Genomic DNA, 24,306 nt, shown 5'->3' with positions numbered 1-24,306 from the left:
ATTTTAACGTCGTTCACACTATCACCGCCCAACTGCCGTATGGTTACCATGAAGGGCTCGGTGAAATTCTGGTAAGAGCGAGGTTTATCCGGCATATGTCCCTGTTCGTCTATTGGAGGTGCACGGGTATACATCGGGACCGGATAGAGGTGGGCTTAATAGCCAGTTTCTTCGCGGACTTCAAGTAGTGCAGCCTCGTGCCGGGATTCGCCGCAGTTGCGGCGACCCTTTGCGAGGAGCCATTCATTCCCCGTGTGGTAATGGGTAAGGCATACTTTCTTGTTTTGGCTGTCGGAAAGGTCGAATAGGATCGCCCCCACAGCTTTCGACAAATTGTTCCGAAGTGTACTGAGCGGTGGCGTAAGGTGAAGTTGCCATGATATATAGCTGCCATAGACAGCCAGTCAGTCTCACAGGATGACTATGCTGGATCAAGATGATGTGCTCGGTATACCTACCCAATTGGTTTATTTCGTCTTGTCTTCTTGGGAACAGGTTGGAAAGGAAGCTGTAGTTTTATGTACAAAAGATGTTATTAACCCTCTAGATTGTCGTTCTATGTCCAAGTGTATACATGTGGGGAAGATATACATTGGCGGTGTGGGTCTGGAACTATATAAGTTTAAACGTCTCCAACAACCCCTCATCTCCAAATATCCTGTTTCCTACACCTCTATCACCTAGAAAAAGGGACAGAAAAACACCCAAAATGCCCATCCAACAAAAAGAATTTTCAACTCCACCACCCCATCCACCAGTGGGCACACCCCGGGATTCCCCAACCGCACTACCCTGGTACTCCATCGCACCGGGTGTATGGGAATTCCTTTTAAATGGCGACGGAGAACATAAAGCCGCGCTGCAGTGGTGGGAGCCGAATACTACCTCTGTACAAACAGAGCCAATAACACATACCTACATCGAAGAGGTCTGCACTCTGCGCGGTGGACTGGAAGATCTTACGCTCGGAAAGTCGTGGGGTATTGGTTCTTACGCCTATCGGGACCCTGGGATGGAGCATGGCCCGTATCGGGCGGCGAAAGAAGGATGTCTTCAGTTCGTGAAGGTCGTGCCGGCTAAGAAGTAGGTGTTGGGAGTTTGAGTTTCGAGGGTGTAGCTGGAGTGGAGATTGATGCCTACTTCGTTGGCTATCTACGAGTTGCTATTGATGATTTGGTTTTTGTGGGTGACTTTCGAATTCTTTTTAGTTACTTTTTTTTTTTTTGCGACAAGCTATACCAAAACATGATGCATGATGCGTGGTACTTTAATATGCGATATTTATCGTGCAATGAAACTCCAAGGGTGATGCAAGTGACTTCGCAAAGAATGAGACATGTCCAACGCTTTTTGAAACAGCTTTTTTTTTTGCTTCTCAGGTCATCAATCATCAAATCCTGTCCAAAAATTTAGACCGGCACTTCGTCTGTAACAGATCCTTCAGCCTGGGTGGGGCGATCTTCCATAGGAGCTTCGGTCTCGGGAGCAAGTTCAGACTTTCCATCAGGGTCCTCACGGACAGCTATTTCCTGGGCCTGAGCCTCTTCCCCCGCTGCCTCCTTCTCTTCCTTCTCTTCCTTCTCCTCAGCCTCTTCCCAATCATCAACAACCTCAGGCGCAGGAGTCTTTGCACGCAAAGACTTGCCCACTCCAACACCAGATCTCAGAACCAAGCGCTCCCGCTCCTTCTTCGCCCCATCACCATCAAGAGCAGCATAGATAGACTTGCTGACCCACGAGTTTTGGACAGGAGTTCTAGTCCTCGAACTAGCTCCGCTACCACCATTACTCTTAGAAGCAACCTGAGCCCATCCACCGTCTCCACCGGAATTAGCCTGTGCCTTGGCGGCTTCACGGGTGGCCTTAGCCTCGAGCGCGGCAACACGACGCGCTTCATGTTCTTTGCTGCGCTCGCGCTCGCGGAGCTTAACGCACTCGCGAACACTCATACCGCCGATGCCGATGGTTGAACCGCTGCCCATGCCAAAAAGGGGAGGCGACCAGGAAACCGGTTTCAAGACAAAAACGTGGCGGTGGGGTTCTGGGTCGTGGCTTTCTGTCACGAAGCCCCAGTCTGCGGCGAGGGAGTGCGCGTATGCGCGGAGAGTGGATTTCGCCGGCTGGAAGCGGAATGAGCGGGTAGTTTTATCCGCTGCTGCCAGGGAGTGGAGATTGGATTCGTAGGTTTGGAGGGTTGATAGAGGTACCGAGCACGCGAGCTGAACGTATTGGTTTAAAGTTTCTTCCGAGTAGGGAAGATTGTCCGCTGTGATGGTTTGTAATGTGGTTGTCTGGTTGATATCGATGCCGAGAGCGCCCGCCAGAGAGCGGTTACGCTCCAGACGCGTGCATTCGTCGTCACAGGTCAACGGGGTTAACTCTGGGGGGCGCTGGGGTGATTGCACCTGGCCCTTAGCGGTCACGGCCTTGGCCGCGTTGCAACGTCTTTCTTGTCGTAGTCGTCCACAGCCACATGTCACTGCGATCTTGGAGGAGCATGGGGTCTTCTCGGGACATGCGTATGGTGCGTGACATTGCTCTGTGCAAGGATGGCCACACATCGTCTTGTTCTTTCCACAAGGCTGACTGCAAGGTTTAGTTGCGTCTTCGCAATCACCCGGGCGATGGCAGTCCTTCCGGCAGAAATGAGAGCCACATTTAAGCAGCTGCCCACATACTTGACCGCAGCGCGCATCTGCCAGCCAGCAGGGTACGTTTTTCAACACTTTTTTTCCGCACAGGCACGCCTTCTCGGTCAAGAACGGACACTTGGGACAGTTCTCCTCGTCTGTGTGACAGGTATGTGCAGTTTGAGGGTGGCCGCATCGCTTTGGACGCTGACAGGGGAAGCTGCAAGCAGGTGGCTTTGCGCCACATGGCTGTGGTGGATACAGAACAGATCTTCCGCAATTACACGAAATCTCTTCAAATACTGCTTCCCTACAGGTATTGCAAGGACCCTTGTGGCAAAGCTCCGGACATGTGTGCCTTCCGCATTTCAGCATACGGCCACATATACGAGTGCAGATGTGCTCTGCCTCGATGTCCTCTTCAGCAGGGCGAAGATGGGGCCTGAGTTTACGACGCGCAGCTTGGCGCTCGTTGGCCCTTTGCTCTCCCGGGCAACACCTTTCAGTGCATGTGTGTCGACCACAGTGTAGAGTCGCCTTGCACATGCGTGGGCATTGGGGAGGCTCATTATGGCCTTGATGACAGATTGTCAGGTTATTAGTACGACCGCAGTTGCACTTGATATAAACATTGCGCAAGCAAGCGCCACATGGTCCAACATGGCACAGCTTCTCGCAAGGATGACCACATGGCAGTGTCTTCCCGCAAGGCTTTTGACAATTCAAGATAGGATCTTCGCAGGAGGTACGAGGTGTATATCCAGGGATCTCAGATAACGGTGTCTTGCCACAGGCGCAATTGACAATGACGTCTGGTGACTGTGGACAGTGTGCAGGATGCGGATCTTGCGGGTGGCAGGTCTTCTTGCATGAATGTTTGCCACAATCAAATGGACGGTTACAAGTCTCTCCGCAACCAAAGCAACCGGTCCACTCGTCTTCTGTGCCATCATCGCGGATGATTCGACTTTCCTTCTCATCGTCCTTAGACTTGCACAGCATCTCCGTCTGCAATTTTCCACAATAGCAGCGTGCGTCAATACTAACCTCACAGCCACCACACAATCCTTCATGACACGGAAGCGGACATGTATGTTCCCCGCAAGGCAACAACTCACCACAGATTTCTCCACAGCTCCATCCATTCTCATAATCGGTATCCTGACAACGTTTCTGCGACGAATTAAGGCCACAGAAGCAATCCTGAATCGGACCCATAGCAGTACAAGGCGCGCACGGACCAGCGTGACAAGTCGTATCACAAGGATGGGGACAATTCTTACGAGGTCGTGAACAAGTTTGACCACACGAGTGCGGAGGCAAACCAGGAAGCGGTCTAGGATCAGCCTCTTTCTCACACCAGCAAGAGTAGGTGGTGGGGAAGTTTTGGTGAGAGAGATTACAACCCGGACAACGCCAAGCGCGAGGGGTGGCGTCTTCCTGCCCGTCTTCTCGAGCAGAAGCCCGCTGTGCAGCTGCGCCCTCATTGGTGGACCATTTCTTGACACAGCTCAGATGGAAAACAGTCCAGCATAGCTCACAAGACCAGACCTTGGACCTGCGGCCCAACTCGCTGCAGCAGATAGGACATTCGTACAAGTTATTCGCAATGTCTTCGTGGATACGGGTAGCCAAGTCGTCGGCTGTGGATTTCGTTTTAGGTGGCGGCGGTGCCCTAGGCTGCCTGGCTTTCCCTTTCCCTTTCGAAGGTGGTGCTGATTCAGAAGGTGGTCCTTTCTGGGATGGGGGCATGCCAGGTACAAATTCTGGCACATCGGCTCTAAGTGAGTGGTCGTGGTCATGTCCATGCCCCGCACTATCTAATGAAGGGCCATTTTCGGCCTGGTCTGGTCTTGTTAATTGGGCTTCGAAGCCACGGGCTCTCATCCCACGGGTTCGTGCCTCTGGTCGTGTCGTTTGGTTTTCAGCTGCTCCATCCTGACCCGGCCGGGGAGGCCCATTATTTCTTTGTCTCCGGCCTCTTCCTTCTCTGTTTCCTCCTCTCCGCGAGCTGGACGGTCTATCCTGCTGACTGGGCTGGGGTACTGTATTCGGCTGTAGTTGAGACTGTGCAGGCTGCGCTTGTGGGGCAGCTTGAGTTTGGCGTTCACCCGCAGGCGCTTGTTGTTCGCCATCACGCTTCGCAGAACCCCGCCCTCTGCGTCTAGGTGGCCTGGAAGAACGTGGGGGTCGAGGCCCGGCCGGAATTGAAGCCTCTGGCTGTGGTGTCGCCATAGCTGGATATGTGGCGGAAGTCTGAATGGAGACTCCTCGCGTACTCATATACTTCCGGTGTAGTTTCTCACTTGCGGATAATTGGTGATCGATCGGGTACGTTGATCTATTGTAGGCTGGAAAAGTACAGCAAAACCAAATGAGTGAAAGACAGAAACTGAATATCAAATGAGAGAAAAATTCCAAAGGCAAAAGCCCGCTTATAGAATGAAGAAGAAAATCGTAGCACAATGAATTATCTAGAAGGCGATAAAAGCTCTCTTGGCAGAATTGAGCGGTGCATTAGGCGGTGGGGTTGTGGCAAGAGGCTCAAGTGTGAGTCAGGAATTACATAACATGAGTCATAGTGGCTTCCGGCGGAGGTCCGAAAAGCGGGTCTGCGATCTATGAATTCGAGTCATGCTTCGTATAAAAAAGATAGAATGGACCTAATGCAATTCATTGGTCTTGGTTGATGCATGCACAAAGCGATGAGTAGCGGCATTTGACTCCACTTTGTGCCAAGACATTAAACAAAGACTCAATGCAGGAAGCTTATATCTAAAACATCATCCTGCAGGATATCCAAGCGCAATCGGACTTTGCGAATATGCTCGATCTTCGACTGAACGAGTTCATCCCTTCAATTCCATCCCTTTTACAATTTTACAAAGGGAGCACTGGAAAGACAGTCAAAGCACATCATCAATGCAATTTAGTCCTAATCCTGAATTAATATAGACAAAAATACAACATCGCGCATCAAAAGAAACATGGCGCTATGCAAAAAAGACCAGCCCATTCACCTCGTAACAAAGAATCAAACCACCAATTCCCATCCGACAACTTGAAGTTGATTGAAATCATACACACTAAGTCCATGCTCTAAATGAACACAACAATCTCACCACGATCATTCCGTCGCAGCCTCAACGCGCGGAAAAGGTCCTTCTCGTCATCAGCCCGGCGTTGTACATCGTCATGACCATCATACTCATTCGAGAGATCACGGTGGAATCGCTTAAGCGCCTTGTTGACTGAGAAGCCACGCTCGCTCTCATTCGGGATCATCGAGAGGAAGTGATAGGCCAGCTCGCGCTGTAGATCCTCATCCGTGCGCGCCGGCGGCCGCGACTGCTTGTAAACAGTGACCTGGTGGCCGTGGGAGGAGTCGACGGAGCCGTGGCGCTCGTCGATTTGCTTAAGACGGCGGGAAGGTCTGTCGCCGTCGGTGGGGTTTGAGCTCTTCCGCTTGGACTTGCGGGACTCATCATGGTCATCGCGCGAGCGGTGCGACTTCTTGCTCTTGCGGACTTCGAGGTGGCCATCGCCACTGGAGGAGCTGCCGCGGCGGGCCACGGCCTTAGAACCGTGCTCTGTGTGGGAGCCGTTGGTGCTGGAGACGGCCGAGCCGCCGAACATGGAGGAGACGAGACGGCCGGCGCGGTTCTTCATTGAGATGCCGAGACCTGGGTCGCCATTGCCGTTTGCTTCTTTGCCGTTGCGACGGCTGCGCTTGATCGGGGACGAGGTGTCTTGGTAGGCGCGGCGGCTGGTTTCTGGGCTGTCGTCGCCGTCGGGGGACGCGGAGCGCATCATGCGACTCAAGCCGCCGGTCAGACCGGAGTGGTTGAGCATGGGTGTGCCGGCATTGTTGATGATGCTGGAGGGGGCATCCATCATGTTGGTGTCATCTTCACGCGGGGTGCTGAGCACCTCTGCTTGGCCGCGCTTGCGCTTCTTCTCGCTGACGGTGCCGGGGGCCTTCTCTCGGCGCTCCTTCTTTTTCTTAGGTGCGGGCGTGACGAACTCTGTTGTTGACGCGTTCGGGGGCGAGTCTGAGTGCGGGATCTGGCCAGCGCCGTACGAAAAGCCGTTCTCCTCGTATGCGACATCGTAATTCTTACCCTCGTCATCTGTGTTGGGGTTGGTTTCGACACGAGTGAGGGACTGGCTGGGCTCGAAGAGCGATTTGGCGTTGGGGTTCATCATCATCTGTTCCTTCGGCGCGGCAATAGCGACCTTGGATGCGTTGGGGGTCTCATCGGCGACGAGGTAGTCGAACACATTGACAGCCTTGTCGTTATTGGCTGGGGCAGGAGCAATAGCTTTCACCTCCCCGGCAGGTGGGGGAGTAGGAGCAGGGGGAGGAGGAGCGTCCTCTACTCGGGCTTGCTGGTGGCGGCCGTTGGGGGTTTGGTTCGCGTTCTGCTTTTGGTTGTTTTGTCCCTTCTTGTTCTTCTGGGGCTTCTCTTTATACAAAGCACCCTGGTACTTTTGCGCCTCGCTCATGCATGACTGTAGTCGTCGGTCTCGTTAGCGGATGTCTCCCTTGTTGATCTAACTCTAGTCAAGTAGTCTAACGACCGTTATGCGCCATGATGCGAAAATGCGACAGGAATGCGACGTACCGTATGAGCTCTATACTCGAATCCATAGAAATGGACCATGCAATCAATACAGGTGAAGGAGGCGCCGCGACATTGGCCGCGATGAGGATCGAGCTTTTTCTTTGTGAGGACATCACCACATGCCTACCAGGCTTATTAGCATTCAAGCGCAAGACAAAGCAGATAGGACTCACCTCGCAGGAGAAAGAAACCATTGTTGACGAATATAAGGGCAAAAGACTGGAAAGGATTTCCGAAAGGATTTCCAAGAGGGGTGTATCCCTTGAAAGAATTCTAGAAAGCGTCTAAGCGGGGAATTTGCTTTGACAATTTGCTTTTCCTTTTTTTCCCTTTCGCGTCGAATTTTGGCGCGCAGATCAACACTAGTCCAGATCGGGAAATGTACTAGACTATTTTGGGTAATATGAATGGACTCGGCGTGTCGAGATGAACGTTTACTTTGTTTTTTTTTTTTGTTTTTTTTTTCCAAAGTATTATAGGAAGATTCTTTAAAGAATAGAATGAGAATGAGAAACCTCCTGATTTATCTCTGCAGTACATGTTTCAGGGTAACTGAAAAGGTGCAGATCCCACGCGGACATAAGAGGCCTGTCAGGAGACCCCATCCTTTCATTTGTCGCTTTTTCCTTGAACGGCAGATGCGGGGAGGATCCGAGAAAGCAGACTGGCCTCTTTGAAATAACCTATCTTGACATCTCTACGGCTATTTTTGGTCAAAACTCAAATATCTTTTTCCCAACCATCTCTTCATCTATACTAAACATACGTGATGCACCATTTTGAAGTTTCGTAATGCCACATGAAATTTGTCGATCTGTTGGTTGGTATCACGAGGGTGCGACTTGACGGCATCATCGTCGTTGCTCATAGTGAAGAACAAGAGAAAGTTTAATCGGTGCTTTGTGCTAAGACATTGAGCTTGGTAGGACGGAATTTGGTATGCTTTACCGTTCAGGGATATACTGGCTTCTTTGGTCATGCGCGCCATCTTCCACACTTGATCACCAGGTAGGATGATCTTTTCATGGAGGATGGGTGTACTGTAGATCGGTAATATAGGGGCGGAATTTGTAGGTATATTACTCGTAGCCTGCTACCATTCATATACCAGATTTTTGACATGATTACAGTAGTAAGCTCTCGAAGTATGAATCTGGTTTCTGACACGTGGAAATGCTTTTGAGCGAAACTCCTAAAAGATATGCACCGGAAAGAGAGCCAGAAACTAAGCTGCGCTCAGGTATGTACTATATCAGTACAATGATACTATGATAATGCAGGGAGGGATAAACCCCTCTTTATACCAAGACCACAAGCAGAACGTAACAAGGGTATATTGATATTGACAGTCAGCTGACAATTTATTATTGTACAAGGGAGACCAGCTCCATGAATGTGAACAACAAAATGTGTGAAAATAATCCAAGTGCTGGGGATAAACCAGACAGGATGGGTCACATGAAGTCGAAGGAATAGACAAAGATTCATCGCGTCAACCACGGGTCGTCCTAAATCACACGTTAGCAATTAAACAATCGCAATAAATGCACGCCAGGAAATAACCAACTCTTCCTTTGAGATCTCCACAGCAGGCCCATCATGCTGCCCCGTGCCCTCCTTCCCAGCATCAGACTTCGAAGCAGCCGACCCTTCCTCGTCCTCACCACAGCCACAATCGTAGAAATCTCCCAGATTGGCGCAGTCAAACTCGGGCTTGTCAAGCATAGCATTGACCTCATTATGAACAAAGCAAGCCCACCCAGAAGCCGCATTGCGCGACGAAACCTGAGGCGGATATTTGCTCAAATGCTGCATGAAATGCTCCGCACATTCTCCACTGATGTCATCAACCTATTAGCTTCTATTTGGCATAGAACGTCGCATAGAACGGGCGACCACATAGGGAAGGAGAATCTTATTACCAAGGATATAACCGAGCAAATAGGTAGATATAGGAGCGCAGCGCCTCCTTCTCGTCTTCAGTGGGGGTCTCGGGGAACCGCGCCATAACCGTGTGGAAGTATTTCCAAGTCGCACGACCTAATTCAGCCCTGGAAAGCCAATTCCGTAATTAGCAATTTGTCCCACCGCGCTCGTGTATTCTCAATGGGTCTTCCCCGGAGCGTCTTACTTGGCCGTCTCGTTGCCTAGCTTCGGCATCACCACATCGCCCTTTAGCGTGCTAGCTTGAATGGTTATCCCCGGCGCAGATGTCGGTGCGGAATGATCGAGGTGGCCTGGAGCACGGACGGCAGGGCTCGGCGGGCCTTGTGGTCGGATAAAGAGGAAGAAGATGAGGCATACTGCGATCGCTGCGCTGGTCACAATGCGCCGTGTGATTTGTCGGTTCGCCATGTTCGCGGGTGGCGATGGTTGGGGGAAAGGAAATGTCGCCAAGCGTCCGGTCGGTAGAGGAGCTGGGACTTGTGAATGGGGGATAGTCCCGCGTGGAAAACAAGATCGAAGATTTCAGCCGAGGACTCGAGAAATGATTGCCAAAGAAAGGTTCCTATAAAGGGGATTCTACGTGTTGCCTACAAGGTTGGACGGCCTGGGGCAATCTACAGCTTAGTCATGGGTTCGTCGGGCCCCCGGGGCTTCGGGGCCTCCAGCAGTGCGGGGCCGGCAGATAGTATTGCGGAAGTGTCTATCATACGACTGATCAGGATGAGACAACATGATTTGGAAAATATATCCATATCCCTACGGGATGAACAGTGATTCCTGCCAACCGTCGCATGCCCCCCTGAATGATATACTCATCCTATCTAGACCCATATCGGATGAGTTCCGGGTTTGGCCTGGACACATAAAACATTTGACATACTGCCACAAAGCATTCTCAGTTATTCGACTGAGGTACATGACTAGTACATCTTTATGCTTAAGCATAAGCATCACTAAACATCATCGTGATCTGCAAACGTAGCGACCGAGTCGCTCAAACTCGGAGGTAAGTCACCCTTACGTGTACCCCATTTGCTCTCCTTGTCCCCGAGTGTCAACTCCAGTGTCATTCCTTGAGTAAAGAACTCATGTCCAATCCAGCTCTTCGTGTATGGCTTCCCGTTAAGTTTGGCACTCTGGATATAAATTTTCTTGTAGGTTCTGTCAAAGTTGACATTTCGAATGGTAGCAGTTTGGTTGGTTTCAGGGTGAGTGATTGCGACGGCCTCAAAGAACGGAGGAATAATCAGGTACACATTTTGACCTGGATTAGGGAATAGACCCATCAAGCTCCATGCCAGGAATGAACCCATTGCTCCCGAGTCGTCGTTGCCAGGTAGCCCGTTGTGCGTGTCGTTGAAAGAAGATGGGATGTAAGCGTGGGCTCGACTGGCAGACAGACCAGGGCGTCCGGCATAGTGATAGTCGTACACAGTCAAGAAGACAGGTTCATTGCCCATGTCTGCCAAACCAGATGTATGGAAATAGTCCAACCGAGATACGAAGGACTTCGGGCCGCCTACCATCTTGATCAACTTTGCCATGTCGTGAGGGACGAAACTATATAGGATTAGTGTTGGAGGATTACAGGGGGAGAAAAGATATACACACAATGGGTACTCCCAGATGCTAGACTCGAATGTCTCTGAAGGGTTCGAGGTGAGGGAGCACCACGACGCCAGAGCACTGCATGCAATGGGATCCTGATAGCCCCAAGTTCCATTGATGTACCTTGGCTGAAAGAACCCAGTAAAACCAGTATCTGTTCCATTCCCCAGCAGCGATTTCTGATCGTCTTTGTACAAGTTCTGCCAGTTGCCAGAGCGAGACAAATAAGTGGTATAATCCTTTTTGCCGAGACCTTTGGCTACCACAGAGAGAGCGTAGTCATTGTATGCGTATTCCACTGTTCGCGAGATACTCCGAGAATTGGTACCAAAGCCAATATAGTCGAAGTCAAGGTACGGGATGTAATGGAGGTGTTTCCAGCTCTGCAGACCCCCTCGCCCTTCATATGACCATTCGAGTGGCTCGTTCTCCGCATCGTTTAACATAGCTTTGTAGGCAAGCTCCCAGTCAATACCAGTCAGATTCTTCACGTAAGCATCTGCCAGAACAATATCGGCATTCGACCCTCCCTGCGTCCAGCCTTTGCAGAGGCTCATGCGACAATCGGGCAGCCACCCTTCGTGCTTGAAGGTGTCCAGCAAGCTACGCACCATTTTTGACTGTGCCTTTGGGTCAATGATTGTGAGAAACGGATGCTGTGACCGGAAAGCATCCCATAGGCAGTAGAAAGAGTCAAAGTATGGCTCATCGCTTTTCCAGAGTGGATTTTCCCCTGTCAGATCTTGAGGTGATAACATGGTCCGGTAGATACCACTCCAGAAACTGCTGATCATATTATTGCTAGCACCGCCTGGAGTAATCTTGATAGGACTGAGTTTCTCCTTCCATGCAGCTTCGGTACTTTTGCGCAGATTATCAAAGGAACTTTCCAGCTTAGGCACTTCCCCTTCGGCATTTGTGCAGGCTTGATCCGAGCTGATAAAGCTGACACCCACCCTCACTGTTACAATTCCATTGTTTGGACGATCAAAGGTCATATAGCCTCCAGCTTGGAGATAGAAGTTGTTGAAGCCGCGAGTGACAAACAACTCCTGCACTGATCCAGCTCGGTCATTGACCCATATTCCGCTGTCGCTGACATCCACTGTGTCACCGAAATCAACACAGAAATATGACTTGTATGAGCCAGCCCCAAAGCTCGGCAAGAAAGTACCATTGCCTTTGATTCGCGCTTTATCGGCGTCGAGGCTGATGGATGCATTCTGTCGACTATCCCACAGATCAGTTAGATCCACCGATATGAAAGGATTCAGGTCATCACCGTCCGCCGTCCGTCCTTTGGGGAAAGTAAAACGGTACAACGCCGTGCGCCGTGCCGCAGTCATCTCGGCCTTAATGCCATTCTCAAGTGTCAAGGCGAAGTAGCCAGGATGCGCAACCACAGAGCCATTCTTGTAGTGAACCGCGCGAGCAGACTTAGGGAACTTGCAATTATCCACGATATTGTCTTTGCAGTACTGTGGGAACAGAGGAAAATTTCCCATAGACGGGTTCCCGCCTGTACCACTGTCATGCATATGCGAGAAGCCGGTGACATTGCTCCCATCAGTCGAGAATCCTCCAGTATTCTGACCATCGACGTCGGCGACGGGTTTTGCCATGCCATAGGGGAGACTTGCACCTGCGAATACATTGCCGCCATTGGTTGACCCGATCAGGGGGTTGACATGGCGAAGGTCATCCTTCGTTGCAACTGTGTTCAGGGTACATTGAAGGAGTAGGAGACTGTACCAAATATTTTTCTGCAAACTCAACATGACGCTCTATAATTTGAAGATCTGACTACGCGTGATAACGCGTTAGGTTTGTATATCTGGGTGTGAGGAGCATGGATGCAGAACGCGGAAGGGGCGAGTGTCCTCTGCAAGGGTGTTTTTCATATCATGTTGTAACGTCGCATCGTGCGATCGACAAGCCCGAATAGTGTTAGTGCTAGATGTCAAGGAGACTTTTGTGTGCGGGGTTTGTGTATTCTCAGTCAATGCGTGTGTTTTCAAGTTCTGCATATGAAAACACAAGGCTCTTTCGGATAATTCTAAGGTTTTGACTATAAATTTATATTGTAGGTGTTCGGACTTGAAAACATCAAAACTAAGGTCTGCACTAAGAAAGACTTTGAAACTTCAGATTCAGCCCTGATGAAGAACTTGCTCAGATGGAGCCATGGAGTTTGGGATGGATCATGTAATCCACTTTCCAAACAAGGTTAACTTTAGCGTCCACTTGGCATTATCATCACTGCATCACAATATCCTCACTACTTTTGTGAAGTTCACATTCCTTGAAAACGGAAAATATTATCCACCTAGCTCACATTTCTGCTATATACCTTGGAATATACTGTATCTCAGTGTTCATCGGACTACCTTATCCGATTTGAGTGGAGTGGAGCACCGTTTGGCTTCCACGGCTTGAGACTTCAAGATGAACAAGGAAAATCCAATAAACCTGCCAGATCTTCCTTTGGAGCTACTGCTAATGCTGTCCGAGCACCTTTAGCCTGTAGACGTCGCTTGTCTCGCCTTATGCAACCGCGGATTGTTGTTTTCCTTGGGATCTGCATGTCATAACGTACCAGAGGGCCGCCGGACTTGGGGGCCTGAGGATGGGCCGCGCATCGATTTTTTGACGCACGTCTCTCATGACCTGCCACAGTATTATCTTTGCTACGATTGCCTTCGACTTCATCGGTGGGAAAAAGTGGCTCTACTAGGCCCGATACTCAAAGTCTTAGCCTGCGTAGCGTCCCTAGATGAAAAGGTACATTGCCTCAAAAAGCCTCTTCACGTCGTCCATTACCCGAGCTACGCATTTTACAAGTTCTATTTTGTTCATCTTCAACTTGCCATGCGAAAATTTTATTATAGAGCACAATTTGGAATTCCCGTTGAGTCGTTGCTCTACATGGAGGTGGGAATCAATCCTCTCACACCTGACGTGCTGAAAACCACAAACTCCCGCAACGAAGAGGAATTTTAGTGTAATACTATGACAGCTCTCCTGTCTGTTGACGCTCGAATTTGCTCGAATCCTCCGAGTCTTTACTTACGAACGCAAGAGCTTGCGGTCGTAAGGCGACACAACCTATTATTGCTATTCCCACATCCTGACAATGCATCTATGAACAAACGTATCCATACTAACCGTGCCTCAAACTTGAACATTGTCGTTCATGGTCTTATCAACAGCCATCGCTCTGATACGACAAATAAGCCCCGAAATCAAGGCGTTGTGATAAGTGCAGTACCTCATGGCAAATTGAGATACGAAATATGGGACAGAAAGATGTGTGTCTTGTGTTTACCCAATGGCTTGACTTAGGACCAGGATTAAGCCCGGATGATAATCGGTGGAGGTGTCAGAATAATTGCGAATATAAAATCCACCTAACGGAACATGAAAAGGCTGATTCCCGACAGCGGTTCGAAAATGATTCTATACAGGCTAATTGCTCAGATGCACTGTCAGAGGAGGAAATGTATTACCGGAACATCCGGTTCATTAAAAACCAGGCGTATCGAACGTTGCTGATTCAGTTTGGGATAGTTGACTGGTACTTACAAGGAGAGAAGAAGATAGATCGCTCCTCACGCTGTGTTGTTAGTTGAGTGAACAACATGACATGAAATTGGTTGTGCCTGCCACTTGTCGCCTGATTTAGCGATTCAATCTCCTATACTGTGTTTAGGCTGTGCTTGGCTTCTTTAATTGCACAGAGAGCCAACAGAGCATAGGAAATGGAGAGCGAGTCATTAGCTCCTCTGTGGAGGGTCTTTAGGCCTGAATCAATTGGGTTTATTAACACCAGTGAAATTTGAGGTGACCTGAAATATCCAATACCGGGTCTCGGCCTTCTTTGTCGTTGTTCGCCTAAAAACATACATATCAAATCTACGGCATCTCGTGACATATTATAACTAGCTCAGCACAGCACATTGCAGTGTACAATATAGTCAATTGACTCGGAAAAATGGATTGTCCATTACTGGGGTTCAACGCTAATGCATCCTGCTTACAAGCCCCACCTGGCCGATGAGTCGATGTTCACATTAGAAGGCTAACGATACCTTGACTCCTACTGGGCCAATTCAATTTGCAAGTGGAATATGCCCAATGAAATATACATATTATATATCTGCGGGTAGTATTGCGTTCAAATACTCTTATTTAGCATATGAAATGATGTCATTGTGGTTAGGTGCTCAGTGGAGTTGATTACGCCCCCACCTATAGTTCGGAGTTAAGCATTGAAACACCCGTGGAGGTTTACTGTTACCATAACATATTTTTAATAAGAGTATCTAAGTATAATTTTCTCTATGGTCCCATTGATATACCCAGCTTATTTAATTTCCTAGATGACGGCGCAATAGAGGGGTAGCAGAGATACAGACCTAATGTTAGCTAGCGGAGTTAAGATACTTGGTTAACTAGAAGCCTTAACCCCGGGCACCAGATTTATGATTTATAGTCAAACTCATTGCCACATCTATATCTTGCGTAACACAATCCAAGAATTCCCCCGCTAAACTATCTACCTTAGTCGACATGGTCAACACACTTCCCTTCGGCGATATTCAGGTCCCAACACCAGGCTTTGGTGCCATGGGCTTGAGCCATGGTTTGGGTAGCAATTTGAGCCTCGAAGAGGCCGAGCCAGTCTTATTGAAGGCAATTGAATTGGGGTGCACATTCTGGGATACTGCTGTTGTATACCAAGCCGGTGTAAACGAAAGGCTTCTGGGAGATTTCATTAGGAAGCACAATGTCCGCGACAAAATTTTCAGTAGGGCTTCACGAATGGACGAGACTTTATTTAAAACTAACTGCTCTTGCTGATAGTTGCCTCCAAGTGTGGTTTCAACGTCTTTGGAGGGGATGGCTCCCTCACTAACTCCCTCACCAACTCCGCCTCGCATATCAAGGAGTATATTGAGGGAACCATCGAAAGACTTGGCTTCACGCCTGATTTGTACTATCTACACCGGATTGATCCCAGTGAGTCAAATAATTATCTTCTAATTTATAATTACTGATTTAAATAGATACACCCCTCACCGAGTCTATTCCTGCTCTTGATGAAATTCGCAAGGCAGGGAAGACCAAGTACATTGGACTATCGGAATGTTCAGCTGCCACCCTTCACAAGGCAAACTCAAGTGCGTTTCTTTTCATCCATCTTGGAATAATTTACTGACTGTCAGTAGTTGCCAAGATTGATGCTGTGCAAGCCGAATATTCAGCCTTTGAGACACTCCACGAGACAGACGGTTTGATCGAGACAGCAAAGGAGCTTGGCGTAGCTTACGTCGCGTACAGTCCACTCGGACATGGTTGGCTCGTCGATGACTTCGCTTACAACTCCCCGGATGACTTTGCTCCTGACGATTTCCGCCGGAATGGTACGTACCCACCCACAAGCGTTCTCCTCGTAGACTGGATAGAGTTGCTAACACAATCGCTCTCAATAGCTCCCAAGTTCCAAGGCGAGAATTTCTACAAGAACCGAGCTATCGTTGAAGAAATAAAAAAGCTTGCTGTCCGTAAAGGGTGCAAGACCAGCCAAATCGCGCTTGCTTGGGTTGTTTCCCAGGGCATGATTCCTATTCCGGGAACAACGAAGGCAACTCGGCTGGAGGAGAACTGGGGATCTCGAGATATTGAATTGACTGAGGAGGAAAAGCAAGCAATGCGCAAAATTATTGATGCTGCGAAGCCACACGGCAATAGATATGGTCCCGCGCATCAGGCTATGGTTGGACATTAAGCTAAGGGATATTAAATCATGCAAGAGAGTAGTAAATAGAAAAATATAAGAGATGAAGGGGGTCCTCAAGGCATAATTCAAGTATCTTTATTTTTCTGTTAGTGTTAGTCAGTTTAGACATCTAGGAAATAGTCAGGCATCTGGGCATCAATTTTGCCTGAGTATCACCGCTAGCTCTTCCTGTTTGTATGCCTTGGAAGGTTGAAGTCGTACCTATAACCTAGGAAAAGAAAAGATCGAAATGCATGATGCTACGACTCGAACAAAAGAGTTTTGGGTATTATCTATCTAGCACATTGGGTGACGCAACCGGGTTCCGCATCAAGTAAGTAGCAGCCCCTGAAGTGAAAAGCGACCTCAGTGGGGACTTGGCAGAGAAGCGCTAGTCCAAAGTGGGAAGGTACCTTTAATTCTGACCAATAAGATCATTCACCCCACACCGTTCAGGGCGGAGTGGGGGATGATCGTCCGTTAGGGTATCCCTTGATTCGGTCGATGATCAAATTCATCGGTTTATCTGATCCTTGACCCGTCGGATCCTCCATTCAAGAGGGGGAAAAAAAGAAAGATGTCTCGGACCGAGTCAGCAGTTTTTGGTCTGGAAGCTCTTGGGCCTCTGTCCTTCCAGATTATGGAGAAAAGAGCCACTGGGTTGCAGATCTTTTCCCTCTTCTTTCCATCCTCCCATTGCACCCGATCCTCAATTTTGGTCTCTCCTCACAGATTCCCCAGAAGCATCTGAGGACCTGGGAGTCTGTTTGAGATTCGTATTACTGGGCTAAAGGGGGACTACAGTCATGGGTCACCCCACGGTCGCTCAGAGTCACGATGGCAAAATCATCGACCAAGCTATAGTCGGGGAGGAATCATATATCTCACAAAATGAGAAATTAAAAGCACGCGGTTCCGCCGCAGGCAGTTCGTCATCATATGACGCCGAATCACCACCCAGTTCCGATCACCCTCATGGGGACATGTTCGACGACGAGAAGGAATTGGCACAGCACCCCGACAGTATCACAGAAGGTGCTGAGCTGGGTCAGCAGAAGGCAGAAGCAGCGGCGCTCGCCTGGAGTTGGCCAGCCTTGGTTGGCATATATGCTTGGTAAGTAGATACCGGCTCTAGGGCTCATTCGCTCTGGTGCTGTTGCGATGAATCCCATTTCTGACATTGAACTTTCAGGATCTGGATCTGCACATTCATGTTGGCGTTTCATTCAAATATAAGCAGCTTCCTGATCAACTACATCCAGGGTGGTTTTCGGACTGCACCCCAGGTCTCGACTGCCTATATCCTCGCGAATATTGTGGGCGGTGTTCTTAAGCTGCCGCTTGGTAAAACCTTAAACTTGTGGGGTCGTGCTGAGGCCCTGGTGGTCTCAACGAGCATTTATGTCCTTGGCATGATCATTCTCACCGCATGTGATGGTCCCAATGGATATGCAGCCGGGTATGTGCTTTACTGGATCGGTTACTACTGCATATACCTGATCTTGAATATCTTCGTCGCCGATACCTCGGGTTTAAGAAACCGAGCCTTCGCTTTTGGCTTTATGCAGACCCCATTCATATGTACTGCATTCACAGGCGGCATTGCAGCAAACTCGATATATGGCAAGTACGGGTGGCGCTGGGGTTATGGGATCTTCTGCATTGTGATGCCGTTTGCGTTCTTGCCTCTCGCCATGGCTTTCAAGTATTTTGAAAAGAAGGCAGCGAAACACGGTATATTCCGTCGACAGCCTAGTGGCCGCACTGTTAGACAGTCTATCATTCACTATATCCATGAATTTGATGGTAAGAATACCCAAAACAAAGCCCGGGATATTTATACTAACGCTCTATGACAAGTTGTTGGTGCTTTCTTACTGATGATTGGTTGGGTGATGTTTCTCCTGCCATTCAGTTTAGCGCAGTACGGCCGCTCTGAGTATTCAAGCGCAAGCTTTATTGCTCTCATCATCATCGGAGTCTTCATGCTGTGCGTCTTTGCAGCATGGGAGAAATGGGGTGCACGAACACACTTTATCCGCTATGAGTTGATCAAGCGGCCGACTATTTTAGGCGCATGCCTACTGTCCGCCGTGCTATTTTTCAGCTTTGAACTCTGGGACCAGTACTTCTACAACTACGTCCTGATCTCCTATGACATTTCTGCAGTCAATGCAAACTACATGTTGCAGATTTACAATGTTGGCTCTTGCTTCTTTTCTCCCATTATTGGAGCTATCATCTGGGCTACCGCGCGTTTCAAATATATCTGCCTCTTTTTCGGAGCCCCGCTGATGATCCTTGGCTCTGGGTTGATGATCTACTTTCGTGGCGCAGATCACGGCATTGGCTACGTTGTTATGTGTCAGATCTTTATTGCCTTTGCCGGTGGTACTCTCGTTATCGGCGAAGACATGGCCGTTATGGCAGCAGGTGGCCGCGAGGGCACCCCGATGATGCTGGCCCTCATCGGATTATTCTCGAATATTGGCGGTGCGATTGGCCTGGCTGTTGGCGCTGCTATCTACAACAATGTCTTCGTCAATACCCTCACAGCCCAGCTGCCGGATAACTTGAAGACCAATGCCACTCAGATATACTTCGATGGCATCCCAGTGCAGTCGACTTACCCCTGGGGAAGCCCTCTTCGCGAAGCTGTCGCGTATACGTGGGGCCATGCCCAGCGCTTGAACTGTATTGCCTCTACTGCCGTCTTAGCTTTGACTATTCCCTGTATTCTGGTCTGGAGGAACTATGACGTTAACCGGAAGCAGAACAAGGGTAGAATGATCTTCTAGAAAGCTTCCCTTTGGACAGTGTACCCGGTATTGACGGGTTGGAAAGTTTTCTTGTTTCGTGATGCTTTGGATCTGCTGCGCTCTCTGCTGTGCAGAGGAAATCCACTGATTTTAACGTACATCTATTGTGGTTATCCCGTTGAGCGCGGATACCAACACCTTATGTATATTGCATTATGCTATCGCCGAGGTGGCTGTTCATTCTTGCAATTATTACCAAATAATTTATATTTATCCCCTCGTCCCTCTCTGTGGCTCAAGAGTTGGCAGTTTTAGACATGTTTACTAGTGCATTGAATGGGTGTCGTGCAATACATCAAGTTATGCTCGTATCTGCCGACTTCTCTCACACCATATATCGTAAATCGAATTAGACGGTCAGACCCTCAGCTGAGATCTTGCAATATATAATCCCCTACAAGGCAAAACTCGAGGTCACGCCGTGCCGAGACCGAGAAACAAGACCAATCATAGCGCGTCAGCGGGCAAACGTGAGATTTGAGGCGCGCATTATAGGGCACATTCGGTTAAGAATGAAATGCTCGGCTCGGCTCGCTTTACCCAATACCCGGAGTATTTGGTGAAGTGCTCATAATGTCGACAAATATACTACGGAGTAGGGAGAATAAGAATTATTTCTCCAACTCCCTAATAATGGAGATACCAGATTAGGCCGAAGCGAGCCGGGCATTCTATCAAATATCGGGGAGAAAGCCGGTGCATAACTTTGTGTAGGAACTCTCGCTTTATTGAAAGTGGATAAGACGCGACGGCATTTTGTTTTGCGGGGAAAAGCTTAGAACTCCCGAGGTCTCCCTCCACTTTCCTATAATGTCTAAGGATTTTCGGAAGTTCTACTCAGAATTCTCCCTAATCTTTAGAGAAGAGGGTTATGCATCTCGCATAACCGTTATAAGCAAAGTGTGCCCAGATGCCCAGATGCGCCTTTGGGCTTATTTTCGGCCTAATTAACTCTCCGACCATGTACAAACGTGAATTTATCCGGGAATTAGGGGGTTGCCCACGCTACCCCCGTATTGCTTTATGACTTATGCATCGGATATTTCAGCGTAACTCCGAGCCTATTGCTTCTTTATAAGGCAACTACCCGTTGGTGGCTTTTAATATTACTGCCTTCTCCTCTTTGCTCTGTTCTCCTCACTAGAACAGTCGACCACATCACACCTGTATGACCTGGATTTCAACTTGATTGATCTCAAATTCGAAGACAAAAAAAAAAGTGTGAAACGCGGGAGTTTTGATATATTTCTTTTTTTTGGTGACATACATCTCCTAAAATGAGGGATAGCGAGGGTAAGGATTTCTCGAAATTGATCTGAGAATGATCCACATAGTATCGGCCAAGAGATCAATATCTAATTTTATGCAGAAACTCCGTCCGTGAACGGATCGACAATAAGCGCAAAAGGAAATCCCAAACAGGAAGCCGATGTGGAAATCGGGCCTGAACTGGGCGAGACAACAAAAGAGGAAAAAGTACAGGACCCCAACATCGTTGGTTGGGATGGACCAGATGATCCCGAAAATCCGCTCAACTGGACCACGCGAAGAAAAGTCACGGCAACATGTTCTATTGCGCTGATCACGTTTCTGACGTATGCACGGTCCTCTCTTGCAGTTGACCAAAGCTAACAAAAATAATAGTCCTCTTGGATCATCTATGTTCGCCCCCGGTGTAGGTGAACTAGTTAGAGACTTCAATGTGACCAGTATCGAACTGTCCTCATTCGTGGTATCGGTATACCTCCTCGGATACTGTTTCGGTCCTCTCCTCATTGCACCTCTATCGGAGCTGTACGGTCGACAGTACGTCTACCATGTATGCAATATCTTTTACGTGATTTGGACCATTGCCTGTGGCTTCGCACCAGAGATGGGCAGTCTTGTTATCTTCCGATTCTTCGCTGGCTTTGCCGGTAGCTGTCCGCTCACTATTGGCGCCGGGTCCATAGCAGATATGTTCGTACAAGAGCAGAGAGGCGGCGCGATGGCAGCTTGGGCTCTTGGTCCTTTGGTTGGGCCTGTCGCCGGTCCCGTTGGTATGCCTACCTACCTGTTTTTTTTTTCGGATGAATCAATTTCTAACATTTCTAGCTGGTGCGTATCTGGCACAGGCAAAGGGTTGGCGATGGAGCTTCTATGTGCTAGCTATGGCTGTACGTAGAGACCGTGACACTCAGCGCGATGTACATACTAATAGATCTCGGTAGAGCGGTGCTATCACCATCAGCTCAATGTTAACCATTCGGGAATCCCACGCCCAGACTCTCCTGGCTCGGAAGACCAAGAAGCTCCAGAAAGAAACAGGGAATATGAACTTGCGCTCCGCCCTCGACACGGGTCGTACACCAAAAGAACTCTTCCTGTTTTCCATCGTGCGGCCGACGAAGATGCTCTTCCGCTCCCCGATTGTTTTCCTTCTTTCGCTTTACGTCGGCGTGATCTACGGTTACCTATATCTGTTGTTCACAACCATCACCGGCGTGTTTCAACAGCAGTACAATTTCTCTCAGGGATCAGTCGGACTCACCTATCTCGGTTTAGGCGTAGGCTCTTTCGTCGGTCTAGGCATGCTAGGAGCAACCTCTGACAGACTGCTCACCTACCTATCTGCCAAGCATGGTGAGAAAAAGCCCGAGTATCGCCTTCCGCCTATGATCCCTGGGGCCTTCTTTATTCCCATCTCGCTTTTTATGTATGGATGGACTGCTTATTACAAAACCCACTGGATCGTGCCTATTATCGGAACATCCTTCCTTGGCGTTGGTATGATGATTACCTTCGTAAGTTTCCTTTCTCCTGACTCGGCTTTGATGTGATTTAAGTGACTAACACTTCGACTCGTTTAGATGTGCGTGAGTACGTACTTGGTAGATGCATTCACAGAATACGCCGCTTCCGCCATGGCGGCTAACACTGTATTCCGTTCACTGGCCGGCGCCATGCTCCCACTTGCCGGCCCGAAGATGTACGCTGTGCTTGGGCTTGGGTGGGGTAACTCGCTGCTTGGATTCATCGCTCTGGGCTTTTGTGCTTTGCCAGTCCTCTTTTGGATATATGGCGAACGTATACGGACGAGTCGAAGATTCCAAGTAACTTTCTGACTGGTGGTACTCAAAAAGTGCTTAGGTCGTTGCGTATATCTTCGCTTTTGTTATATTTTGAACTTATAGACATCGGAGATGTTGAAGATAAATCCGATTGAGGCGGGTTGTGCCATGTGTTTAATAGACGTGGTTGACGTTGAAAATAATTATCTGAGAGCATGCGTTGGTACCATGGGGTTTGAAACATTAGCAAAACTGTGCACCTATCAACATTCAGCGTAAACCGTGTGGACTAAGTGGTAAATGAGTTTTAGTCATGGACCACCAGGATGATTCAAAGTAGAACACATGCATATTGGTGTAACTATACGACCGGAAAAGGTCCACGTGTAGATCCGCTGCATGTTGTACTATCTAACCCACTGCAAGCGCAGTATTGGGAGTCTATCATGACCACCGGGATTTGAGAGGCAAAAATATATCAAAAACCCGGAAGGGTAGGAAAATACCCAATAAAGACATCTGAAAGAGATAGCCCAGTATCCATTTGAAGCATACGACCACTTGGTGTTACATTCTTCAGGTTCCATTGTTTCAACCATATTGGAGGATTGTTTCAGCGCCCACTCCGCAGAGGTGATATCCGATTACTATGATGCCAAATTCTGCTGAACACGCTCCAACTGTTCTCTGGTCTCGGCGCCGCGTAAATCTCCGCTAGCATGGCCGATGACTTCGTGTCAGTGTGGAGGTAGCGGTCCGCTGAAGCGGGACTTGCGTTATGGCATTGTTGAGGATCGTCCGAAACACTCTAGTGAAGACTACGGAGAAGCGCAGCATTGAGTGACATTGAATGCGAGAGATAGCGGCAAGACCCTGCACCAGCTGATAATCCCGTCTTGAATAGGTGAGTGCTTCCAAAAGTTCCAGAGCTTCTATAAGAATATGAAGATGCAATCGGCAGAGTCATGGTTACTGCATAACTAATCTCACATCATGATGCACTGCCTCGGCATATATGGATCCATACTTTCTTTGTACGCTTCTGGTGATGCCATGCTTTCGAAGACTGGAAAGAGAAGTTAGCCAAAAGACAAGACCGTAGGAAATGTTACAGGGGTTTAACAGTAACAGAGCTGAAGCAAACTCACATTCCCTTTTAGCTTGCTTACTCTCGGCCGTATCGTGCCACAGCCTCAGCAGCCATGTAGCAACCAATGCATCCCTCAACTCCTGCGACATACTTGTCGTGATGGATAATCCATATCTGTCATCCCCCTTTTCTTCAACAGCAACCTGTCGACCATCGGAGTCACTCCACCTGTAACAATTGCGACCAACCTTTCGACTTGGTTGGATATCAAACAACAGTCGTTGGGTGCCCTCGTCGAATAATGGGCTATCCGAGGCGGTTCTTTTCGGGCTCAGCATAGCCTTGAAGGACGTCTTTTGGAACCGTGTCTCAGAAATCTCGAGGCGAATATTGCCCACCATCTCGGGCACCGCAGAAGTGATGTAATACCTCGCAGCTATGTCTGTCCGGTATCGTGCATTCACGGGGTGTGCGAGGTAAAACAAATGGTGCTTTTGCGGTGTGCCAGCAGTGGCACCCTTGATCTCAATCTCGGACCCGGGTACATCGTGCTCGACTCTTTCGAATGCCACGGATGAGTCCTTGTTCGAGATTGACTGAATGTCACTGTTTAATTGGTAAAGTGGAGTTGAAGTTGCAGCATTAGAGATGACAGATTGACCTGACAAAAAGAGATCGGCGGGCTCAAGGATGTCCTTTGAGGGCTTTCCGCCTGTTTTCTCATACGATTCAGAGTCCGAATCCATTATCTTGGACAT

The 24,306-nt window shown here is 48.9% G+C and overlaps 9 protein-coding genes across 9 annotated transcripts; 4 read left to right on the top strand and 5 right to left on the bottom strand.

Annotated features, from left to right (window-relative positions):
* Positions 1 to 709: 709 nt before the first annotated feature.
* On the top strand, positions 710 to 1,087 carry PGRI_011220 (uncharacterized protein; the record flags this gene model as incomplete). Its single annotated transcript, XM_040788835.1, has 1 exon — positions 710 to 1,087. One exon carries the CDS (start codon positions 710 to 712, stop codon positions 1,085 to 1,087), a length of 378 nt encoding a protein of 125 aa, XP_040645788.1.
* Positions 1,088 to 1,409: 322 nt separating this feature from the next.
* PGRI_011210 (putative NF-X1 finger transcription factor) lies at positions 1,410 to 2,561 on the bottom strand (the record flags this gene model as incomplete). The annotated part of the gene is made up of 1 exon (XM_040788834.1): positions 1,410 to 2,561. The coding sequence occupies one exon, from the start codon at positions 2,559 to 2,561 to the stop codon at positions 1,410 to 1,412; it is 1,152 nt and encodes a 383-aa protein (XP_040645787.1).
* Positions 2,562 to 5,729: 3,168 nt separating this feature from the next.
* On the bottom strand, positions 5,730 to 7,449 carry PGRI_011200 (LYAR-type C2HC zinc finger protein; the record flags this gene model as incomplete). The annotated part of the gene is made up of 3 exons (XM_040788833.1): positions 5,730 to 7,142; positions 7,256 to 7,378; positions 7,429 to 7,449. 3 exons carry the CDS (start codon positions 7,447 to 7,449, stop codon positions 5,730 to 5,732), a joined length of 1,557 nt encoding a protein of 518 aa, XP_040645786.1.
* Positions 7,450 to 8,739: 1,290 nt separating this feature from the next.
* PGRI_011190 (flavin-linked sulfhydryl oxidase ERV2) lies at positions 8,740 to 9,610 on the bottom strand (the record flags this gene model as incomplete). Its single annotated transcript, XM_040788832.1, has 4 exons — positions 8,740 to 8,763; positions 8,819 to 9,092; positions 9,178 to 9,306; positions 9,387 to 9,610. The coding sequence occupies 4 exons, from the start codon at positions 9,608 to 9,610 to the stop codon at positions 8,740 to 8,742; spliced, it is 651 nt and encodes a 216-aa protein (XP_040645785.1).
* Positions 9,611 to 10,155: 545 nt separating this feature from the next.
* Positions 10,156 to 12,588, bottom strand: PGRI_011180 (GH92 family glycosyl hydrolase; the record flags this gene model as incomplete). Its single annotated transcript, XM_040788831.1, has 2 exons — positions 10,156 to 10,762; positions 10,814 to 12,588. The coding sequence occupies 2 exons, from the start codon at positions 12,586 to 12,588 to the stop codon at positions 10,156 to 10,158; spliced, it is 2,382 nt and encodes a 793-aa protein (XP_040645784.1).
* Positions 12,589 to 15,379: 2,791 nt separating this feature from the next.
* On the top strand, positions 15,380 to 16,598 carry PGRI_011170 (uncharacterized protein; the record flags this gene model as incomplete). The annotated part of the gene is made up of 5 exons (XM_040788830.1): positions 15,380 to 15,617; positions 15,674 to 15,829; positions 15,877 to 15,990; positions 16,039 to 16,233; positions 16,303 to 16,598. The coding sequence occupies 5 exons, from the start codon at positions 15,380 to 15,382 to the stop codon at positions 16,596 to 16,598; spliced, it is 999 nt and encodes a 332-aa protein (XP_040645783.1).
* Positions 16,599 to 17,395: 797 nt separating this feature from the next.
* On the top strand, positions 17,396 to 19,387 carry sit2 (putative siderochrome-iron transporter; the record flags this gene model as incomplete). Its single annotated transcript, XM_040788829.1, has 3 exons — positions 17,396 to 17,703; positions 17,782 to 18,395; positions 18,450 to 19,387. 3 exons carry the CDS (start codon positions 17,396 to 17,398, stop codon positions 19,385 to 19,387), a joined length of 1,860 nt encoding a protein of 619 aa, XP_040645782.1.
* Positions 19,388 to 20,685: 1,298 nt separating this feature from the next.
* PGRI_011150 (MFS transporter) lies at positions 20,686 to 22,613 on the top strand (the record flags this gene model as incomplete). Its single annotated transcript, XM_040788828.1, has 7 exons — positions 20,686 to 20,701; positions 20,778 to 21,003; positions 21,053 to 21,447; positions 21,503 to 21,564; positions 21,619 to 22,191; positions 22,258 to 22,402; positions 22,582 to 22,613. The coding sequence occupies 7 exons, from the start codon at positions 20,686 to 20,688 to the stop codon at positions 22,611 to 22,613; spliced, it is 1,449 nt and encodes a 482-aa protein (XP_040645781.1).
* Positions 22,614 to 23,444: 831 nt separating this feature from the next.
* Positions 23,445 to 24,306, bottom strand: PGRI_011140 (uncharacterized protein; the record flags this gene model as incomplete). The annotated part of the gene is made up of 2 exons (XM_040788827.1): positions 23,445 to 23,524; positions 23,607 to 24,306. 2 exons carry the CDS (start codon positions 24,304 to 24,306, stop codon positions 23,445 to 23,447), a joined length of 780 nt encoding a protein of 259 aa, XP_040645780.1.

Source organism: Penicillium griseofulvum, assembly GCF_001561935.1.
Source record: "Penicillium griseofulvum strain PG3 chromosome Unknown contig_80, whole genome shotgun sequence".
NCBI classification, from domain to species: domain Eukaryota; kingdom Fungi; phylum Ascomycota; class Eurotiomycetes; order Eurotiales; family Aspergillaceae; genus Penicillium; species Penicillium griseofulvum.
Note: the sequence above shows the minus strand (reverse complement) of the source record. Positions and strands in the feature narration are given on the sequence as shown.